Source organism: Eptesicus fuscus, chromosome 10 (assembly GCF_027574615.1).
Source record: "Eptesicus fuscus isolate TK198812 chromosome 10, DD_ASM_mEF_20220401, whole genome shotgun sequence".
In the NCBI taxonomy this organism is placed as follows: domain Eukaryota; kingdom Metazoa; phylum Chordata; class Mammalia; order Chiroptera; family Vespertilionidae; genus Eptesicus; species Eptesicus fuscus.
The window spans coordinates 33659580-33678126 of NC_072482.1; the positions used below are offsets into that span (position 1 = coordinate 33659580).

General features: G+C 34.4%; 1 protein-coding gene and 1 non-coding gene across 51 annotated transcripts in view; one reads left to right on the top strand and one right to left on the bottom strand.

Moving 5' to 3' along the window:
- The window catches only part of RIMS1 (regulating synaptic membrane exocytosis 1), a 409384-nt gene that overhangs the window by 306514 nt on the left and 84323 nt on the right, over nt 1-18547 (top strand). For 18 of the 50 annotated variants that reach the window (XM_028153414.2, XM_028153785.2, XM_028154794.2 and 15 more), the window contains 2 exons: nt 4621-4692; nt 12072-12184. In XM_028153414.2, coding sequence (XP_028009215.2) covers nt 4621-4692; nt 12072-12184 — 185 coding nt within the window. Of the gene's footprint in view, nt 1-4620; nt 4693-10832; nt 11016-12071; nt 12185-16006; nt 16037-18547 lie in introns of all 50 variants that reach the window. The other 32 variants (XM_054721891.1, XM_028154035.2, XM_008140953.3 and 29 more) reach the window with 6 other exon arrangements.
- LOC114231182 (small nucleolar RNA SNORA48) lies at nt 7085-7225 on the bottom strand. Its single transcript, XR_003617159.1, has one exon. It is a non-coding gene; the product is annotated as a small nucleolar RNA SNORA48 (small nucleolar RNA).

Sequence of the window (18547 nt, forward strand, 5' to 3'; positions counted from 1 at the left end):
TATATACTTGAATCTCTTATTATGACTTTTTGGTGTAGAAATTCTTTGTTCAACCAAAAATGTATTTCAGATACCTTGATATTATGATTTATTGCTGTAAGAAACAGAAAATTATTTGCAATAAGCTTTTATTATAGAATTTATGTGACCATAAATATGAGAAATTATTTCATCAACAAATGCTAAATTATGAAGTAACTATGTCAACCACTTGGCAAAACTTAACACTTGCATTTCACCTCTTATCAGTTTTTTTACTCATTCAGAAATTTCTACCAATTTGCAAATGAAGTGAACATGGCATCATATTTGAAGATAGTGAATATAGATAAGATGACTTTTGTCCTGGGTAGCTGGAAAATATTCTAAAATCAGTGACAACTCATATAATCAGTCTTTGGGTATCCTGGTTTGGGGCCATTATTGACAATTTTGAAAATAATAGATAATTTTTAAAAGTAAACTTTTGCTTAAGAGAGTTTTCTAGTAAGTTGGAAAGCATTTAGTTGACCTCTTATTTCTCATCGTATGCAGACACACACAATTTGTAATTTCTCAATAATTGAATTTCACTAGTAACCAATCTTGATGTCATCTGAAGTGGTTCAATAAATTTGTTTTGAACTAACAGGGACGTATTTTTATCTAAATATAAGAGTAATTTCTTAAAGTTATAGGATATTTACAATAATAATGAGAAAAAAATAGAAATTTGTAGCCCCAGAGAATGTTCTGATTTTAAAAATGTAGTGAAAATTTTCTTGCAGCTTTGTTACTAAAAATGTTGAGACTTTTAAGAATATATTCCAATGACAATGTATCCCTTTGTAAATAACATTATTTTAACATATAAGTAGTAACTTCTATCATTATGAATCATAATGTCGGTATACTTGTGGCTTCGGATTAACCACAATTTGTGAGTGGCAAGTTAGAAAAAAATGTATTTTAATACATTTAAAATTAACTGTATTGAATGATAAAAAAGATAAATGATATTAAAGGATAAAAAATTTTAATATAACAAAAGCATGATAAAACTCAAAATAAGAAGATATGATGGAAACAGTATAACTCTGTTTCATTCACTTCTGTTCAGGGATTCCTTCAATAAACATTAAATAATTCAATGTCACTGAGTGGCATAGTGGACAGAGAACCTAAGAACATGGGGACATGCTGGTGGTGTCCTCACCAACTAATTACCTTGGGTTGTCACTTAAACTTTCTAGGGCTTGGTTTTCTCTTCTGTAAACTTAGGAACTTGTAGCGGGACTCGCTGAAATCTAATTGAGACACTAGTTAGACTCTAAAATTGATTCATGCTCCCTGTTGAATCATGAGAAACATACGTTGGTCCAGTAATAATGGCTGACACTTCATTATGCATAAGGCAGTAACCAGAGAGCAGTTCTTGTTTGTGGTATTTTATAATACACTGGAGCTTAGTAAACAGTGCAAAGTTTTATAGTTAGTTTTTTTTAACTTATTTTAACTTTTTAGACTCTCAAATTCTAGTATAGTACTAAAAATATTACTGTTTTTAACCATCCACTCAACAAATAGTTGTTAACAGCTACTATGTGCTCGGTATTGATGTTACAATAATAACCAGACACAGTTCCTAACCACAAGGAACTTAGAAGGACTGGTTTAAGGTAGGAGGTAGTTTATTTCACTGTCATGTATTTTATGATTATATGATTAATCAACCTACATAAATATAGGTTGATTTTTTTCTAACCTTTCCTCATTTACATAACACAAGCTTTTATTTATCTCTAGAAAGAGCTGTGTTTCAAGCATACAGTATATTCTCAGCTATAACTTGGGATTCAGGGTAGAAAATACATTGGAATTTTTAAATTTTTTTCTCTATTCTCACTTTTTACTGAATTATCGCAATTAAGTATATATCATTTTCATTCAATTTGAAGATTCTTCCAAGTGGTTAGAAGAATTGTAAATACATATCCTTTGTAGAAATATTTAGAAGAATATTCAACAAAATAAGTTTCTATGGCATTGGGAGAGAAAAAAGGACATCCTTAAGAAGGTTAAAAACGAAAACAATTAAAAAGTTAGATGTATGAACTTTTGTATGAATATTTACCACCCAGTTATGAAGCATTGACTCTGATTTAATATGTTTAAACACCTACCCCTTGCTGTTCTAAGCAGTGCTGTAACTACCACAAATCCTCGTTCTACATCATAGTATGAAACTATCGTTACTGAAATACAAATACCACATAATATTGATATGTTTAGAATTAGCAAACCTGTGAGGTGGTAGTATTATTATTGCCACTTTGCAGTGGGGAAAAAACAGTAACAGAGAGGTTTAAGTAATTTGACTAAAATTACCCTGCTAGACAGAGATAGCACTGAGATTAAACTGAGACAGTCTGACGCAGCATCCAAGCTTTTAGTTACTACGTTCCAGTATTGTTTATGCTACAGATGCAATGTGCACAGGATATTATTACGGACCCAGTTCATTTCATGGTTTGACATGTAATAGCTACGTGGGTTAGAGCAAATTATTTAACCTCTCAGCCTCAATCTCCTATTCTTAAAAAATAGGATAAAAGAGTAGTACCTGTCTGGGCTGGATTGGTGTGATTAGATGAGACAATGCAGGTACACTGATCATGCTAACATGCAGCAAGTGTTAGATATTAGAGCCATCATCATCATTATCATCAGCACCATCAATTATAGTGATGATCAATCTAATATATGAATCATTAAGTTTTAGGAGATGAGAAGAGGAAGAGTTAAGAGTTTTACAGAGGAAGTAAACTCTCACTGAGTCTAGAAAGGTTCATAGAAATTACTAGGGGTGGGAGGAAAAGCCGACAAGTTCTAAAATAGGCCTATAAGTGTTTTGTCGGGCAATGTTAGAAAGTTTGTACAAAGGCTACCAGATTCTCTACACCCCTAGCTCTCCCCACCCCAGACCCTTGTCATCTGATGCTCCTCTTTTAACACTTTCCTTTCTGGTCTCCTTACTGTGGCTTGAACATACCAGGCACACAACTGACTTCGGGCCTGTGTACTCATGTTACCTTTGCCTGGGACATGTTTTCCCTGGATATATACATGGCTAACTCCCTCGCCTTATGTCTTTGTTAAAATGTCCCCAACTCAGTGAGTCCTTCCCTGAGCACCCCACTTAAAGTGGTGATTTGCAGCTGCCCCCAGCCACTGCCCACACACATTTCTGACCCTTCTTGCCCTGGTTTATTTTTGTTGTTTTAGCATGTATCATCTTTGAACATACTATATAGATTACTAGTCTGAGGGGTTTTGTTGTTGTTGCTTGTTTGTCTTCTACCAATAAAATGCCAATTGGAAGAAATGAGCAGGCCCAGAGGTCTCTACACCCTGTGAAGGCAGACTTGGTACTTTGAACTGTGTCCCTAGTGCCTAACAGGGCTTGGCATAATATATATTTAACACCAAGGATATCTGGCATTGATAAGTAAGCAGAGCAAAGGGAAGAGAGTAGATCTTGAAAGTTCTCTTCACAGGAAAAAAAAAAGTAACTGTGTGGTGATGGATGTTGACTAGACCTATTGTTGGTGACCATTTTGCAATATATACAAATTTCAAATCAGTTTTTGTACACCTAAGCTAATATAATGTTATATGTCAATTATACCTTTAAAAAAGACAAGCAGTTGCCTCCTTAACATTGTTGAAAGGAAGGAATATTGGGAAAGAAAAATAAGCATAAATTATAGACAGTCAATGCTTGAGATAAAATACAATTTTATTTTATGATTTCTTTTTTTTGGTATGTGAGTTTCTTCACCATGATATTTTATATTTATTTCAAATATATTGTAGTCCAGACACATTTTAGGTTAAATAGGCATATGTAAACTGCCTTAGGGATATAAGCTTTATATATAAACATTATTTCTTTGGGAAAATGCATTTGGAGTCCCAAATGTTCAGTGTACATATGTACTTTTGGGTCATGGAGTAAATTGGGAACATTATTAGTTCTTTGATTTGTGACGTGATTGGCTTTTTAAAATCCTATATGATTGCAAAAAAAAAAGCCATATATAATTGCAAAGGCATCTTTATGATCATTTTAATAGTTAATTTAAAATACTCCTACTTATGTCAAATGTTTCACTATGGCATTTTCTTCTCTTCATAATTCTGTGGGGAAAAAAAGAAACAAAGGAAATATCTTTGTAACACCAAGTTTCAACTTGTAAAAGTGAAGTCACTTCACCCCTTTGTGGTCTTTGTGCACTTAAACCATTGCTGTCATCACATCTGTCATCACTGCAATCACCCTTGAATTTGTTTACTCATTAGGAGAGGCATAGTTGCTCAGCAGGCGTCCCTGTTAAGTCATTACTGTTGACTTGCCCATCTAGACTAATGGAATGTCAGCTTGTTGTCTCCTGTTGGACAATTTGTGTCTTCCACACAGTATAAGTTCTGGTTTTTATCTCATTTTGAAAAGTACTGACTGACAAAACCATTAGGTAAGATGGTTACCATTTTTCATGCCTGTTGCTTTTATCATTGAATGATATTACCGCAGCTTTATTCATCATATGTTTTGTATTTCTTTAACACTTCATTCCACAGGCACTCCAGAAAATCTGAAAGATCTAGCATCCAAAAACAGACTAGGAAAGGCATTGCTTCTGATGCAGAAAGGTAGGCTCGGTGTTGTGCTGTGCAGCCATCTTTTGTTTTACTAATATATTCAGGGTGCCTTCACTCGGATTTTATATGATCAGATAAGCTCTTATACACAGATGGTGATATTGAAAGACATTTGTGTAAATAAATGACCTATGTGGGAATAGTGTCATCAAAAAAAACAAGAGTGATTTGAAGGCAGCCCTTATATCTTCGGGATCAAGAAAAATCTCACGTATAAATTTTAGTGATTATTCTGATTTTTAAAGATAATTAAATGCATACTTATTTCTGTATACATATTAGGACATTCAGATTTTGTTTCTGAGATTATGTTAACAATGAACATAGTACCTAAGTATGCAAATATTTTTTTTATTTGAGTATCTGTTATCTGAATAATGCCTTTTAAAAATTGTTTTCCTACAAATGGATAATCTAAGATTCTACTTGTATATTGCAACCAAAGATTTAACTTAGAAATTATAAGGATTGCTGATCTTTCACTGTGTAATTCCTCTAATTCTGCAAATATTTTGAATATTTTGGGTGCGAGATATTTGCTCACATTTTACATAGTTGTAAGAAACACCAAAAATCCAATTAACATATGTATTCATCCAACTATTATTGAAAGCATGTAGGGTGAGATAGATGTAAATGAATAAGCATATTCAAGTATCATAAAAATATGCACAAGATACAGTGAGGACACAGGGAAAAGAGTGGGGTGCTGATGAGTTAGGAAATATTTTATAAACAGGTGTCACTTTAGTTAAATCCAGTTATATATATAAAAGTAGATGGGAAGAGTCGAGTATTGCATGAGAAGAGAACAATGTGAGAAAGCACTGAGGCTTGAAATATCCTCTTTTATATATATATATATATATATATATATATATATATATATGTGTGTGTGTGTGTGTGTGTGTGTGTGTGTGTGTGTGTTTATTTCTTAAACATATATATATATATATGTTTTTATTTATTTCAGAGAGGAAAGGAGAGGGAGAGAGAAATAGAAACATCAATGATGAGAATCATTGATTGGCTGCCTCTTGCACGCCCCCTACTGGGGATCGAGCCCACAGCCCAGGCATGTGCCCTTGACCAGAATCATCCAGGGACCCTTCAGTCTGCAGGCCAACGCTCTATCCACTAAGCCAAACCGGCTAGGGCTGAAATATCCTCTTGAGTTTGAGGAAACCATACCCATTTGGGAAGGGAGAATAGGATACAGGAGATGGGAAAGAGGTCTGAAAATAAAACTGGAGAAATCCTTAATGATTATGTTATGAATGCCCTTGGCCATGCTACAGATTTTTACTTTCTGCTTTATTCCATGATCCATTAATGGATGTACTTTCAACCTGGAGGTACATGATTCATTTTAAGTTTGATCACTTTGACAGCATTTTGGAAGGCAGATTGAAAGTTCTGAGGGTAGATGCAAGCAAGACACCAGTGAGGCTGTTAAATAGTTTTGGTTGAGATAGAATCAGTATAACACATTGATTCAGTCAACTAACAACCATGTGCCAAACTATTGTGCTTAGTTCATGGAGTAAAATAGTGAGCAGGGAAAAAGGAAGGTTTTCCAGAGGATGTTTACCTCTGAGCTGGGGTCAGAAACATGAGTAGGTATTAGTCACATCAAGGGAGATGGGAAGGGGAGATGGAATTTATTACTGGCTAATGATCTTTGGGGATATTAACTATTGAGAGAACTTAGAATGGAGAAAGGATCTGGGAAACTCAAAAAGTATTGAGTGGGAATTCAGTTTTACAAAGGAACTGGACTTTGAGCAAGGGGGAGAAGCACAGAATTTTAGTATTTTAGATAGATAGATAGATAGATAGATAGATAGATAGATAGATAGATATAGATAAATGAAATAATACTAATGTTTCTGTTTACGTATTCTTTATTGTCAACTCAGCTAACTGCAATCTCTTTACCAGCACTGTAAACACCTTAAACTTATTAAGTTTTTAATCTTCAACCATTATTTATAATCTTGCTGTCTCATGCACACACAATTTCAGTTATTTTGACATGACTGAAAAATTCCCTCAATGTATTCTTTTCATTTCATTCATGCTTATTTATTTTGTATGTATTTAGGATGTATCAATGAATAAGTTTTTTGTTTACAATAAGATACTGTTTTGCAAAATGTTAGATGATTCTAGATCAACTAAAGGTGCTTAACTCCAGATGAGTGATATTTGGGCCTCTCTCTCTGCAGCACTGAAAATATCTATAAACACAAATCCTCCCTTCAGTGAGAATAGCAGGATTTAATTGACTCCCAATCTCAGATATTTGCTGCTTAAGGACCATATTCATATTACTCTTGCCTTTACTTACTTTGCCTGTAGGTTTTTGTTTGTTTGTTTTTGTGTGTGCGCCTCAGGCATGAAACAGCTCTGGCCACCGACACAGGCATCAAGCTAGAATGAACAAAGGACTGTACTTCTGCTTTGCCCCTGATTGATATAGGAGTAACACCAATCAGGTGTCTCCTTGCCCATTGCCAGGGTGTTGCCTGTAGATTTTAATAAAGAAAACTCAAACCTTTCAGGTGTGTAGATTTGTTTGGTTATAATTACAGCTCCTTCTTGATTTTTATTGGAGTGTAAATTACATACAGAGTTTTGAAGTGAATTGTTGAATAGCTAGTTATAAAAGAAGAATTGTTTTGGATTTTCAAAAGTTTGGTTAGTTCTCATTTCATTAGCATATACCTTGAGTTGTCATCTAACTACAGGTGCATTGAGGTCACAGTATGAATGCTGGGCATGCTGATTTTTAGCCTTTGGGAGTTAATGACTTCCCCAAAGGAGTCATACTACACAGTCATGCCTTGGCTTCTAGAACAATTTGCTGTGTAAGGATTATGATTTTGAAGGCCCTTTGTTGGCCTAAACAAATTGGGCCTTATGAGGAACAGCCTTGTAAGAAAATATCTTGAAAGATATGTTGATCATTTGCATATAGAACACAGGCAGAACAGACCTCTGACTTTTGTGCCTAGCTGTTTAAAACAGTGCTTCAGATTCTTTGGGGAAACTCCTCAGTAAAAGTCTGGCTTTTCACCCTCATGTGAATTCCACCCAGCGAACTACTAGCACCATTTCTGCATCCTATGCTAGTGGCCTCATCTTGTGGGACCTACACTCTTTATCCTAATGGAGAGATGTTTCGTCAGGACCAGTATGTAGAATTACTTGAGTGTGCATCTTATGTCGATCCAATGCTACTGGGAAGAGCTTGTTTAGGCCTGTCATGGCCATTATAGGAGGAACCATTTTGAAGATTTGACCTTAAATAGCACATGCATGTTCATTCTTTAAAAAGTCTTTTAAAAACACTTATATTGTTAAGTTGCAACAGACTCAATTTATTGCAAGTCCACTTACTGCAACATGTCTGACTAGCCACCTAAGGTTTTGGTGAGAAATGTATTTTACTTAAGTTCATGTCTTAAACACTAGTCTTAGGTGAAGAGAGTAGGCATGGAATGAACTTAGTGGTTGGATATGGGTTCATGGATGGTGGACTAAATCAGACACACTGAGGTTTAGTTAGAATTTTCCTCCAGAAGACTCATTGTTTTTGTTTAAAAAACATGAGATATGTATAGACATATATAGCAGATTGGATGTTCACGAAATGCCATTTTCAATATGTTTTGTTCCTTCAAACTCTCAGAAGCCAATACTATGAAATCTTGCTAAAAAATTTGATACTTGGACATATATTTATAGTTGTCTGACAAAATAAACAGTATGTCCAGGGGTGTGAACTTTTTTTTTCTATCATAGAAGTATATTCTACCTCAATAGGCAGAAAAGGGAGAATGTTGGGGCTCCATAGATCTGTGTGGATCTTGCCTTTACCTCAGTTTCTCTCTGTCTTTTGGCAAGTCACTCTATGATCCTGTTTTTCCATCCATAAAATAGGGATAATAACACTTCTCAGAGCTGTTGTGCTATACAAGCAAAGAACATACATATGGGTGTATGTGTATATATATATGGCACATTCAGCCATACAAACATACATCAAACATACATATATGTATACACACATAGCCCCAGTGCCTGGCATGTATAGATGGCTTCATTTTGATGCTCAGTAAAGAAAACTTGTCCCTATCATTCTACTTACCTCTCATTCTCTTCTGTTCCATTCTCTATTATGGTTGTTCTTTATCTCTTTCATTCTTACATTCTTAGCCTACCATTTCATTGAAAAGATAAAGGCTCCACCGCCTGGATTCTCTCGACATTTCACTCCTGTACCTCAGAATTTCTTGTTTAAGTCTCCTTTCCTCTTGACTAAAACAAGCTGTACTTGGGACCATTATCTCTCATCTCTAAAACCTTGCCCTTCTCTCTTCACAGTCTGCATTCAGCTGTCCTCAGTTTCTCTGCCTCAGTTTCTCTGCCTGTGATTCAGCCTTCCTGCCATACTCCCCTCTCTTCCACACTTCTCTCTTTCAGGCAAAGTGATTTTCTGTGCCTCCCCTTTGGTCTGTGCTTTCATATTTGTTATAGTTTGGCTGATGGCAGGAACTGTTTTGTTACTAAGAGACTTTTAGTTCATGTCAGAGAAAAAAAATAGATCTGGTGAGAAATGATTAACCTGAAGTAGTACAAGCTTCTATCACTGTAAAATTAATACAAATCAGGTATGTAACTTAAGATACATACTACAAATGAAGAAAAAGACAAAAATCCATACCTTTTTCAAAGAAGCATATATACAGGGTAGGGCAAAAATAAGTTTACAGTTGTGAGTGTGGGAAACAGTTTATTCTTGTATTGTTATTAATTATTGTATTATTTTCTATATGAACAGCTGTAACCTACTATTTCCCCACACTGTACAGTAGTCCCTACTTATCCACTGGGGATACTTTCCAAGACCCCCAGCGGATGCCTGAAACTACAGATAGTACAGAGCCCTATATACACTATATTTTTGCCTGTACATACATACCTGTGATAAAGTTTAATTTATAAATTAGGCACAGTAAGAATTAACAATGATAACTAATACAATAGAACAGTAAAACAATATACAGTAATAAAAGTTATGTGAATGTAGTGTCTCTCTTCCTCTCTGATAACTGATCTGATAACTGAGGTGGCTACTAAGTGACTAACAGACAGGTAGCATACCTGCAGTGTAAATACACTGGGCAAAGGGATGATTCACATCCGGGTGAGATAGGGTGGGCACGGCACGAGGTTTCATGTGCTACTCAGAATGGCATCAATTTAAAACCTATCAATTATTTATTTCTGCAATTTTTCATTTAATACTTTGGGTCACAGTTGACTGGGTAACTGAAACCATGAAAAGCAAAACTGTGGGTAAAAAGAGACTACTGTAGATGTAAACATCAGTTTTTAATTAGTAATCCTTAACTCATAAATTGGCTTCATTATAATTTTGAATTTCATATTGAGATAACTGTCAGTTTATGGACAACTATATTTTTAGATATTAAAGGACATGATATCCCTATATCTGCCTTTTGCATTTAGTCAGTTCAGGGATGAAGCATTCTCCATCTCATTATGTCATTTTAACTTGTTGGACTGTTTAAAATTAACCTCAGAAAATGTCTTCCTGTTGCTGTTTGGTATAGACTTCCCTATTGCAGAGTAAAAGTGGGCATAAACATTGTAAAAATATACACAGAGTTCTGCAGTGTATATTTCTTCTTGAAAGCAAGTGCTTAAAGTATCCCTGTGGTCATTATTGTAATCATACTGACACTTAAATAGGGTATCTTTGAGCTCTTGCTCCTGTTCAACTCTGTTCTAGGCCCTAGAGATACAGCTGAGGGGAGAGAGAGAGAGCGAGCAGACCTAAGTCTCTGCCCTTACGGGACTTATGAGAACTTTATCACAGTGAAGGAGTCTAGCCTTCTAAAACCACTTGGCGTGCCTATTTGCAATAACCTGACAGTTTGAATTCAACTGCATTTCCGTCATTGCACGATGGGTTTCCTTCTGGGTTTTAAAAATAACTGTCTTGTGAGAGTAACCAGGTTTTCCTTGGACAGATGTGTTGGTGTCAAAGTTCATGTGAACCTGCTGCTGACTGAAGATCTTTTTTGACCCTAATGTTTTAGGGTTCTCCCACCATGTCTTTCTAGAAGGGGATACGCAGCCCCAAGAGCGACTGATCAGCCAGTCCTTAGGGGAAAACATCCCGCTCGCTCGAGGTCGAGTGAGCACTCTAGTGTCAGAACCCTGTGTTCTGTCCACCACCTTGCCCCCGGAGGGTCGGCGCCACCTTCTCCGCTTCTGACCAGGTCGCTGTTCAGTGTCCAGCTCAGCATTCATGTCCTGCCTCCGGGTGTTGGTGTGGTGTTGTACCTTCCTGAGCACCCCACGCTGTCACTCATTATGACACCATGACTCTGAACCCGCTCTTTGTGACACTTGAACCTCTCCCACATCCTCTCTTACCTGCATCTATCTCCACTGTGCTGGTGGTATTCTCTAGTTTCTGCCAATTAGCTATCATTGACGATTAAATTTGGCTGTGTTATGTCCTTCCATCTGTTTGTGGCATATCCATATATATATATATATATTTTTAAGTATATGGAGTTCTTTATAAGAAATCATGTGCAATCAAATGTCTATTTGCTTTAAAAAAGTATAAGAAGTTTTTTTAAAAAACATTTTACATGTGCTTAGGAAAAGCTTAGTTTTAAAGGTCTTTCGTGAAAAGAAAGTATGTTTCAGTGCCAGCAGGTGGAGGTCAGCTTACTCCTGCACGGTGGTAACATATCTTCCTGCTTCTAACATTTTTATTTGTAATTACATAACATGTGTCCAAGGTTATTTATTTTTAAATATCTTTCAAGATTTCCTATTTAAAAAATAAAGCAAATGGTGATTTATAAAAAGTCTGCAACTATAACTGTTTTTATCACTTATAAATAATTCTCAGTAAAAATGTGGATTTAATAGTGGCAGTTTAGGTAACAGCCTTTCTTAACTAATGTACCCATGCTGTGAAGATTCAGAGGCCAGGAGTAGATATATTTGGTTCGGCACGACCGAAAATTGATAACCTAACAGAAAGCCACAGCTTCATGGAAAGTTCATGAAAAGAAGTGAGTCCGATTCTGCTCAGGTCGGGAATTTATTATGCAGAACTGTGTGACAGACACTGCCCTACCTCTTTTAGCCCCTTTTTGTAATACTTTTACACACATAGTAAAAAGTATTTCATTTTTCTTCCAAAGGCCTAGTTAGGGATTTTATACTGTATTAATAGTGACAGGAAGAAGGAAAAGGTTTTTGTCCGGCCCTCTTGGGATTTTATGGTTTCATCTCCCCACTTTGTTTGTCCGCAGGACACACCGACAAGGAAGTCCAGCCCACTCTCCTCCTGCGGACACTTCCTTCAGCAGCCGGAGGGGCAGACAGCTCCCACAAGTGCCAGTGAGAAGCGGCAGTATAGAACAAGGTATCCACTAAAGAGAGATCATTGTCCAAAAATCTTGGGTTTGAGAACCACCTCTTTTGATACGTCTTTTAGTCAACAAATAGTATTTTGATTACATATAGTTTGCTGAATCCTAAGAATTTAAGTTTCTGAGAATTTTATTCCCAGCACCAAGTTATAATGGTTTATGGTGGAGACTGTGTTTTTGCTGAGTGAGTGAATGAATGAATTTTAGATGGTCCACTGAAAGGACGGATTGAGCCCTGCAGATACCTTTTTTACAAAGGACAAAGAAGGAAAATTATATTTTTAAAACCTCAGTGCACTATGGTATATTGTGTTAAAAGAAGAGTTATTTGACCATGTTTTTCAAATATGTCCTTAATTAAATACTTGATCACGTAGAAGGCTTTACTAATGTGTTTTATTTTAAAAATTATTTGCAAGGTCTTGAGTTTTTGTATAAATGTGATAAAAGGTAATTTAGAGTACACAGTTTAGTGTTTTGTTAACAGTTTGTGTTACTTAAACTTTCCTTTATTTAAGAATATACACACTGTGTTTTATTTTCTTGGAATTGGGTGGGGGGAGTGTTTTGATAATGGAAATAAATTCCCTAAACTATCTGGGCAAGATAATTTAAATATTGGGTTAAAATAGTCACTGTATCCTCCATGTGACCCAAGGTGCTATTCCATTTCTCAGTAGGTGAAATGATGTCTTATCAGTACTGTACATGTTATCACATATCTTAACAGGGAATTGTTAAGCAGTTTCCTGGAATAATTTCTAATTTTGGGTTGTAATATAAATGCAGTAGACTTACATTCAAAACATGTATTATAAATCTTTATTTTTTTGAAACAACTGAAAGGTTAACATCTTGAATATTTTTTCAGCAGTGTTGGTTGTTAGCGCTGTTTGCTGGTATTCCACTCTGTGTGGAGAGTGTTGGGTACCTGTTTCCTCACTGAATTGAAGTGCTCTGTTGAATGTATCACAGAATGTTAAGAGTTCTAAACAGACAAATGCATTGTTTCCAAGACTGATATGCCAGAATTGGTAAGCAGAATACTTGGTTATAGAAAAATTAGTGTAGATTTTAAGAAGAATCCGCTTATTCATAGAGGAATGCTGCTTTGGTAATCTCTGGATTTGTATTATTTTTAAAATCATACATCCCATTGATATGTTATGCTTTGCTATGCAGGCTTCATATACAGGTACTTCATTAGTTTATTGGGAAAATATAAGGCTATGTGAAAGTCTGACTTTCTTTTCTAAAATAGCAATTCCCTGGAATTCTCATTCACATGTTTAATAAGCTTTCTTTTTTCTTGGGAACATTTTGAGAAGAGAATTCTTAATTTGTGTTATTAAGACTGTAATTAGCAATAGCGATAGCCTAGATGAAATGGATTTAAAATTTACTTTTAAAAAATAAAATTTGGTGTTTATGTAAATTATCCAGTCATAACTTCCTGTTGCACAACTAAACAAACTATGCATTTTGGTGTTTAGCTGCAAACTTAGTATTACTGGCCATATCTTGCTCAAGATTGAAATCTAAGAAGTCATGTGTTCCTAAAATTCTTTGCATTTCCTCCAGTTACTGAAACACTTCAGGTTCAGATCAAATAAGGGTACTGCTTATAACTCTCATATAGTGAGATTATACTTATATTATTTCTGTAAAATAAGAATTGTATCTTTGAAATCAGTTGGATTGTATGCTGGATTTGAGTGTTTAAAAAAGCTCATGTTCTATTTAATATCAACATTACTATTTATTATATTCATATTCACAGTTGTCTTTCAGATAAATCATCAATTTGTAAGGATTGAATTGAGGTGGTAAGAAAGGAGGGACTGAGGATGAAATTGGTGGCTTTCTTTTGCTATTTAACATCACAAAGACAACAGTAAACACTTATTTGAGTTTCCTGAAATTCATGGTTATATGAATTCAGCCTATTAAGAATATGGCAACACATGTTCTATCTCAGTGTTTTTCTGTAATTAAAATATATTCGGTTTATTTTGTGATATGTGCTTAATATGTGCTTTGGATAAAAATGTCCATCATCTTATTACTGATTTATTTCAAACTGAACAGTCTTTGTGTATCCTAAAATATGTTTTTAAAAGTACACTTCTAATTTGACCCATGGACTAGACAGAATTTAGCACATTCTACTGCATTGTTGTTCTTAGGGCTACAGAATTATCTTTTTTTCTTTTTGATATTATTTGTTAAACTTTAGTTCTATCTTCTTTGAAGATTAATGCAGTTTATTTGCAGTTGATTAAGGCTCTACTGCACTTGACTTCCTTCCTTCCAGTCCTCTTTTTTTGTTTGTTTTTTAATTTTTAAGAGGGTATTTTTCATTTTTAAAAAAATAATTGAGCTGATAAGCCGTTGATTGGTAAGAGCTAATATTCCAAATGGTTTAGATTCCTGGATAGTGATACAACTTCTTGTTAATGTTACAAATAATTTTATTAAAACACAGTTTCTGGATACTGTTGTCCACATTGTTGTGTCTAGGATTCATGCTGAGATTATTAGTTTCGGTTTTTGGTTTGTTTGTTTGTTTGTTTTATTTTTCTGTAATTCAGTTTTACTACTCTCTCTTTATACTATAAAAGCAATATGTGTTATTTTAAAGGCCACCATATCATTTGAAAAAGCATTTTTACTTAATTTTTTATAACATTATATTTCACAGTGTTTTTGATTTAGAAATATTATGTGGAATTTATGTTAAAGTTTTGTTAGGGGAAAAGAAGAGGGTTGATTACAGTACAGATTTTGAGATACAGTAACTGAAAAAAATAGCCTTAAAATTTAGGCAACTCAAATGGTATTGTGATAATTGAGGACAAAGACTTCCAAGAAATTTAACTGGTTATATTTCAATGTTGTATGCCAATGTCACCCTTATGTAGAATGAGGCTTGAAAGCAACATATTGGTTGCATAAAAATGTTGTATGATTTTTTTTTTTGTTCTCAACTGGATGTCTTTCAGAGAAAATGTATTTAAAGATTGTTCATGAATTAACACATGCTGTGCCACTTATATTTGTCTTGTTATTATATCTGCTACCCATACTCTAATGATATTCCTCTTCAGAAATACCTAGATAGGCTATTATTTCTCAGTAAGTAGTGTACCAACATGAAGTTTGATGTAAAGCTTTATGAAATGTCTAAGAAATATAGTCTCCAAAGAACAATTTCACCATGACATATTTTATTATCATTCATTTGAAAAGGAATAAAGGATTTCTTAAATTAGATATTTTCCATGTGGAAAATGTTACAGAATATTTTTCATAATGGAAAAGAAAATGCCTACTTCTAGTAAAAAATGCAATTTTTTGTCACTGATTATATTATATTTCAAATTATCTGAAATGCTACATTTTTAAATAAAAGATGTTAGTTATGAATATTAAATATATTTTAAATAGTTTTACAATTAAAAGTCACAATGGATTAAAATTAAAATTTTTTAGTAAAATTGATGCTAAATATTTTTAATTCTTATAAAGCAAGAAAAAATACCACAAAATATACTTTTCAAATTCCCAATGTATTAATTTTCCAGTTTCTGATTATATTTTAAATCTCTAAAATTGTATTCATTCTTTCTTTGGTTAATTTTAGAACCATATTTGAGACTTCCTCATGTTTGTCATTGTAATTTATCATGTAACGTTACATGTTATACCTTTCTATTATTCATACCATTGTGTTGATTCACATTTTCATGTCTAACTATAAATTTGCTGATTTCTTTCTTTTGTTTCCATCATTATGTGCATTTAATTCATTGAAGAACAAGAAAAATATAACTCTTCCACAAAAGGTAAATATTAATGTAACTTTTTAACCATTTAAAAGTGTTCCTTTCTTTCATAATATATGAGAAAGTTATATAAAAGTACTTATTGAAATGAGCAAAATTATTTAACAGTAGTTTTTTCCCTGCAATGATTTTATAGGACATTTGGTATCATTTTGTATTATGAGCAGTTCACGTCAAAGAAGAAACTATTAAAATTAAGAATATTTATCCACACTGACAACTAGAAAACAATTATTATTTTATATGTTTGTTTGTTTGCCCTGCTGTCATAGATAAGGATTTAATTCATACTTTCTGTTCGGTGGTACAAAGGAATAGAAAATCCCTGGATTTTCCCTTCTAGATAGCAGTAATCGTATTGAATGTTTGGTTCCCACTGCAGTCATGCATCTAGAAGGTAGCTGCCAAAATATTACTCCTCATGATATCAATATTGTTATAATGCCCATCAATTCTATCTTCCCAAGGGACAGAGGAGGGAAACCATTCGGCCTGCTGTGTTGGCACATTGTTGACATCCTATCTTATTGTCTTTTGGATCACATTTGATTTTTTGGCTTTGGACTTGAGTTTCAAGTACATGCACACCTCATCCCACTCTCATGTGCCACTCACACCATTTTCTATTCAGTGTCATTTTTGTCCTGATAGTTAAATATTTGAGCATAAGTTTTTGCTTAATGAAATAAGTCTTATAATACTTAAAATTATATAATGCTTTATAATTTAATAAAATACATTTACTCAATATTTTCAGATTAATGATTGAATCAGTTTGTTGTCCATAGTAACCCTAAAAGTCCTGAGAGTAGCATCATCCCTATTATGAATTATAAACTCAGGTTAGAGAGATTAAGAGATTGACCCCTTCACACTGCTGATGAGTAGTAGAATATGAGTCCAGATGTCTTACTTTTAACCTACTTCCACTATACTAATAGTAGATTCTTTTTTAATAGAATCCCAAATACATTATCCAAAACTCCTAGTATATTAAGGTATGTTTTATGTATCTCAGTGTTATAGTGTGGAAATGTGAGCTAATATTCAGTTACTTATTTTAGTTTGAATTTACAAATATATATATATATTCTGGCATATAATGCATACTCTGGCATAATGTCTTACATACTAGTCAATAAATATATATTAATAAAAAATAAAATATTATTCAATGTGATTAAGATGGTTTGGTCCCTAGACTTTTCATAGATTTCTGGCCACCATTCATTTTTAATTCAGATGCCAGAGACACAAATTTAGATTCTGTAGTACAACAATGGCCAGTGCATTGGTACCTAGATTTAGAAGAATTTATTAGTATTTGTAAGGTAACTTTTAGTATAATAAAAGCATTAAATGTTTATATTGGAAGTGAGTCATGACCTATTTCTTTTAACCAAAACAAAGAAAAATAAAATAATTCTTCATTTAGAGCTCTTACATACATATTAATACTAGCCAAAAGTTATAATTAGCTAATCAAAACAAAACAAAATCCCTAAGCAGTACAATTTAAAGTGTGTAAGAAGTATGCACATTTAGAGGCTCTCTACAGAGCATGTCATATAGTTGCATTTTTACAAAGTCATTGTGTCCCTGAGATGTGTCCTCACTCTGCGGAGTCTTCCCGGAACACAGGATGTGAATCTGCTTCACAGAACAGACCATGTGGCCGAAGACAACCAAAGAGGCGTGTCCCAAAATGCATCCAGGCCAGGCAGAGGATGCTGCCCTCTTCTTGGGGATATGCTTAGCCACAACAAGTTTGAAAAGACAAAAAGGATAGAAGCAAGTTCAGGAAATATTTCAAAGTCAAATCTTAGGCTCACATACACCATAAGGAAGAAAAGAACTTGTTTTGCATAGAAACCCTGCTGCTGTGAGCTGATCTTCACTAGGTTCGGTCATATTGGAGAATTCACTTACCTTGAGTGCTCCCAGGGTAGATGAGGACAGGGGCGTGCCAGACCTAGCTGACAGCACAGGATGCAGAGATCCTATTGAGAGCTTGCTTTTGATGAATTGTAGCTAAGCTTGTAGGACAACCAATGGTCCCAGTTTGTGGAGGACTCAGACGTTTCCCCAAGATGCAAGACTTTTCCGTGCTAAAACCAGGATACATATGGGCAAACTGGGGCAGTTAGTTACCTTAATGTGTGGGACCAGTATGTAATTTTCCAGCATGTACGTATTTGCAAAGCACAGAAAGAGAGGTGTAATATACTATTAACATTTTCATTGGTAAATAGAATTTAATGAGCACTTTATGTCAGTGACTCTACTGTTATATATTTATCTTGCGATAGTTTTAACAACCTTAGACATAAGTATTAATATCCTCATTTTCTAACCAAGAAAGCTAAAGTTTAGAAAAATGAAAAATTTGACTCTTTATCAGTCATAAATTTGGTAAGTGGTAGAACAGGGAACTAGCCTCTAGCCTCACTCCAGAGACCTTGTTCTCAACCACTTTGCTCTAACAGGTTCTCCAACATTCAAACAGCATTC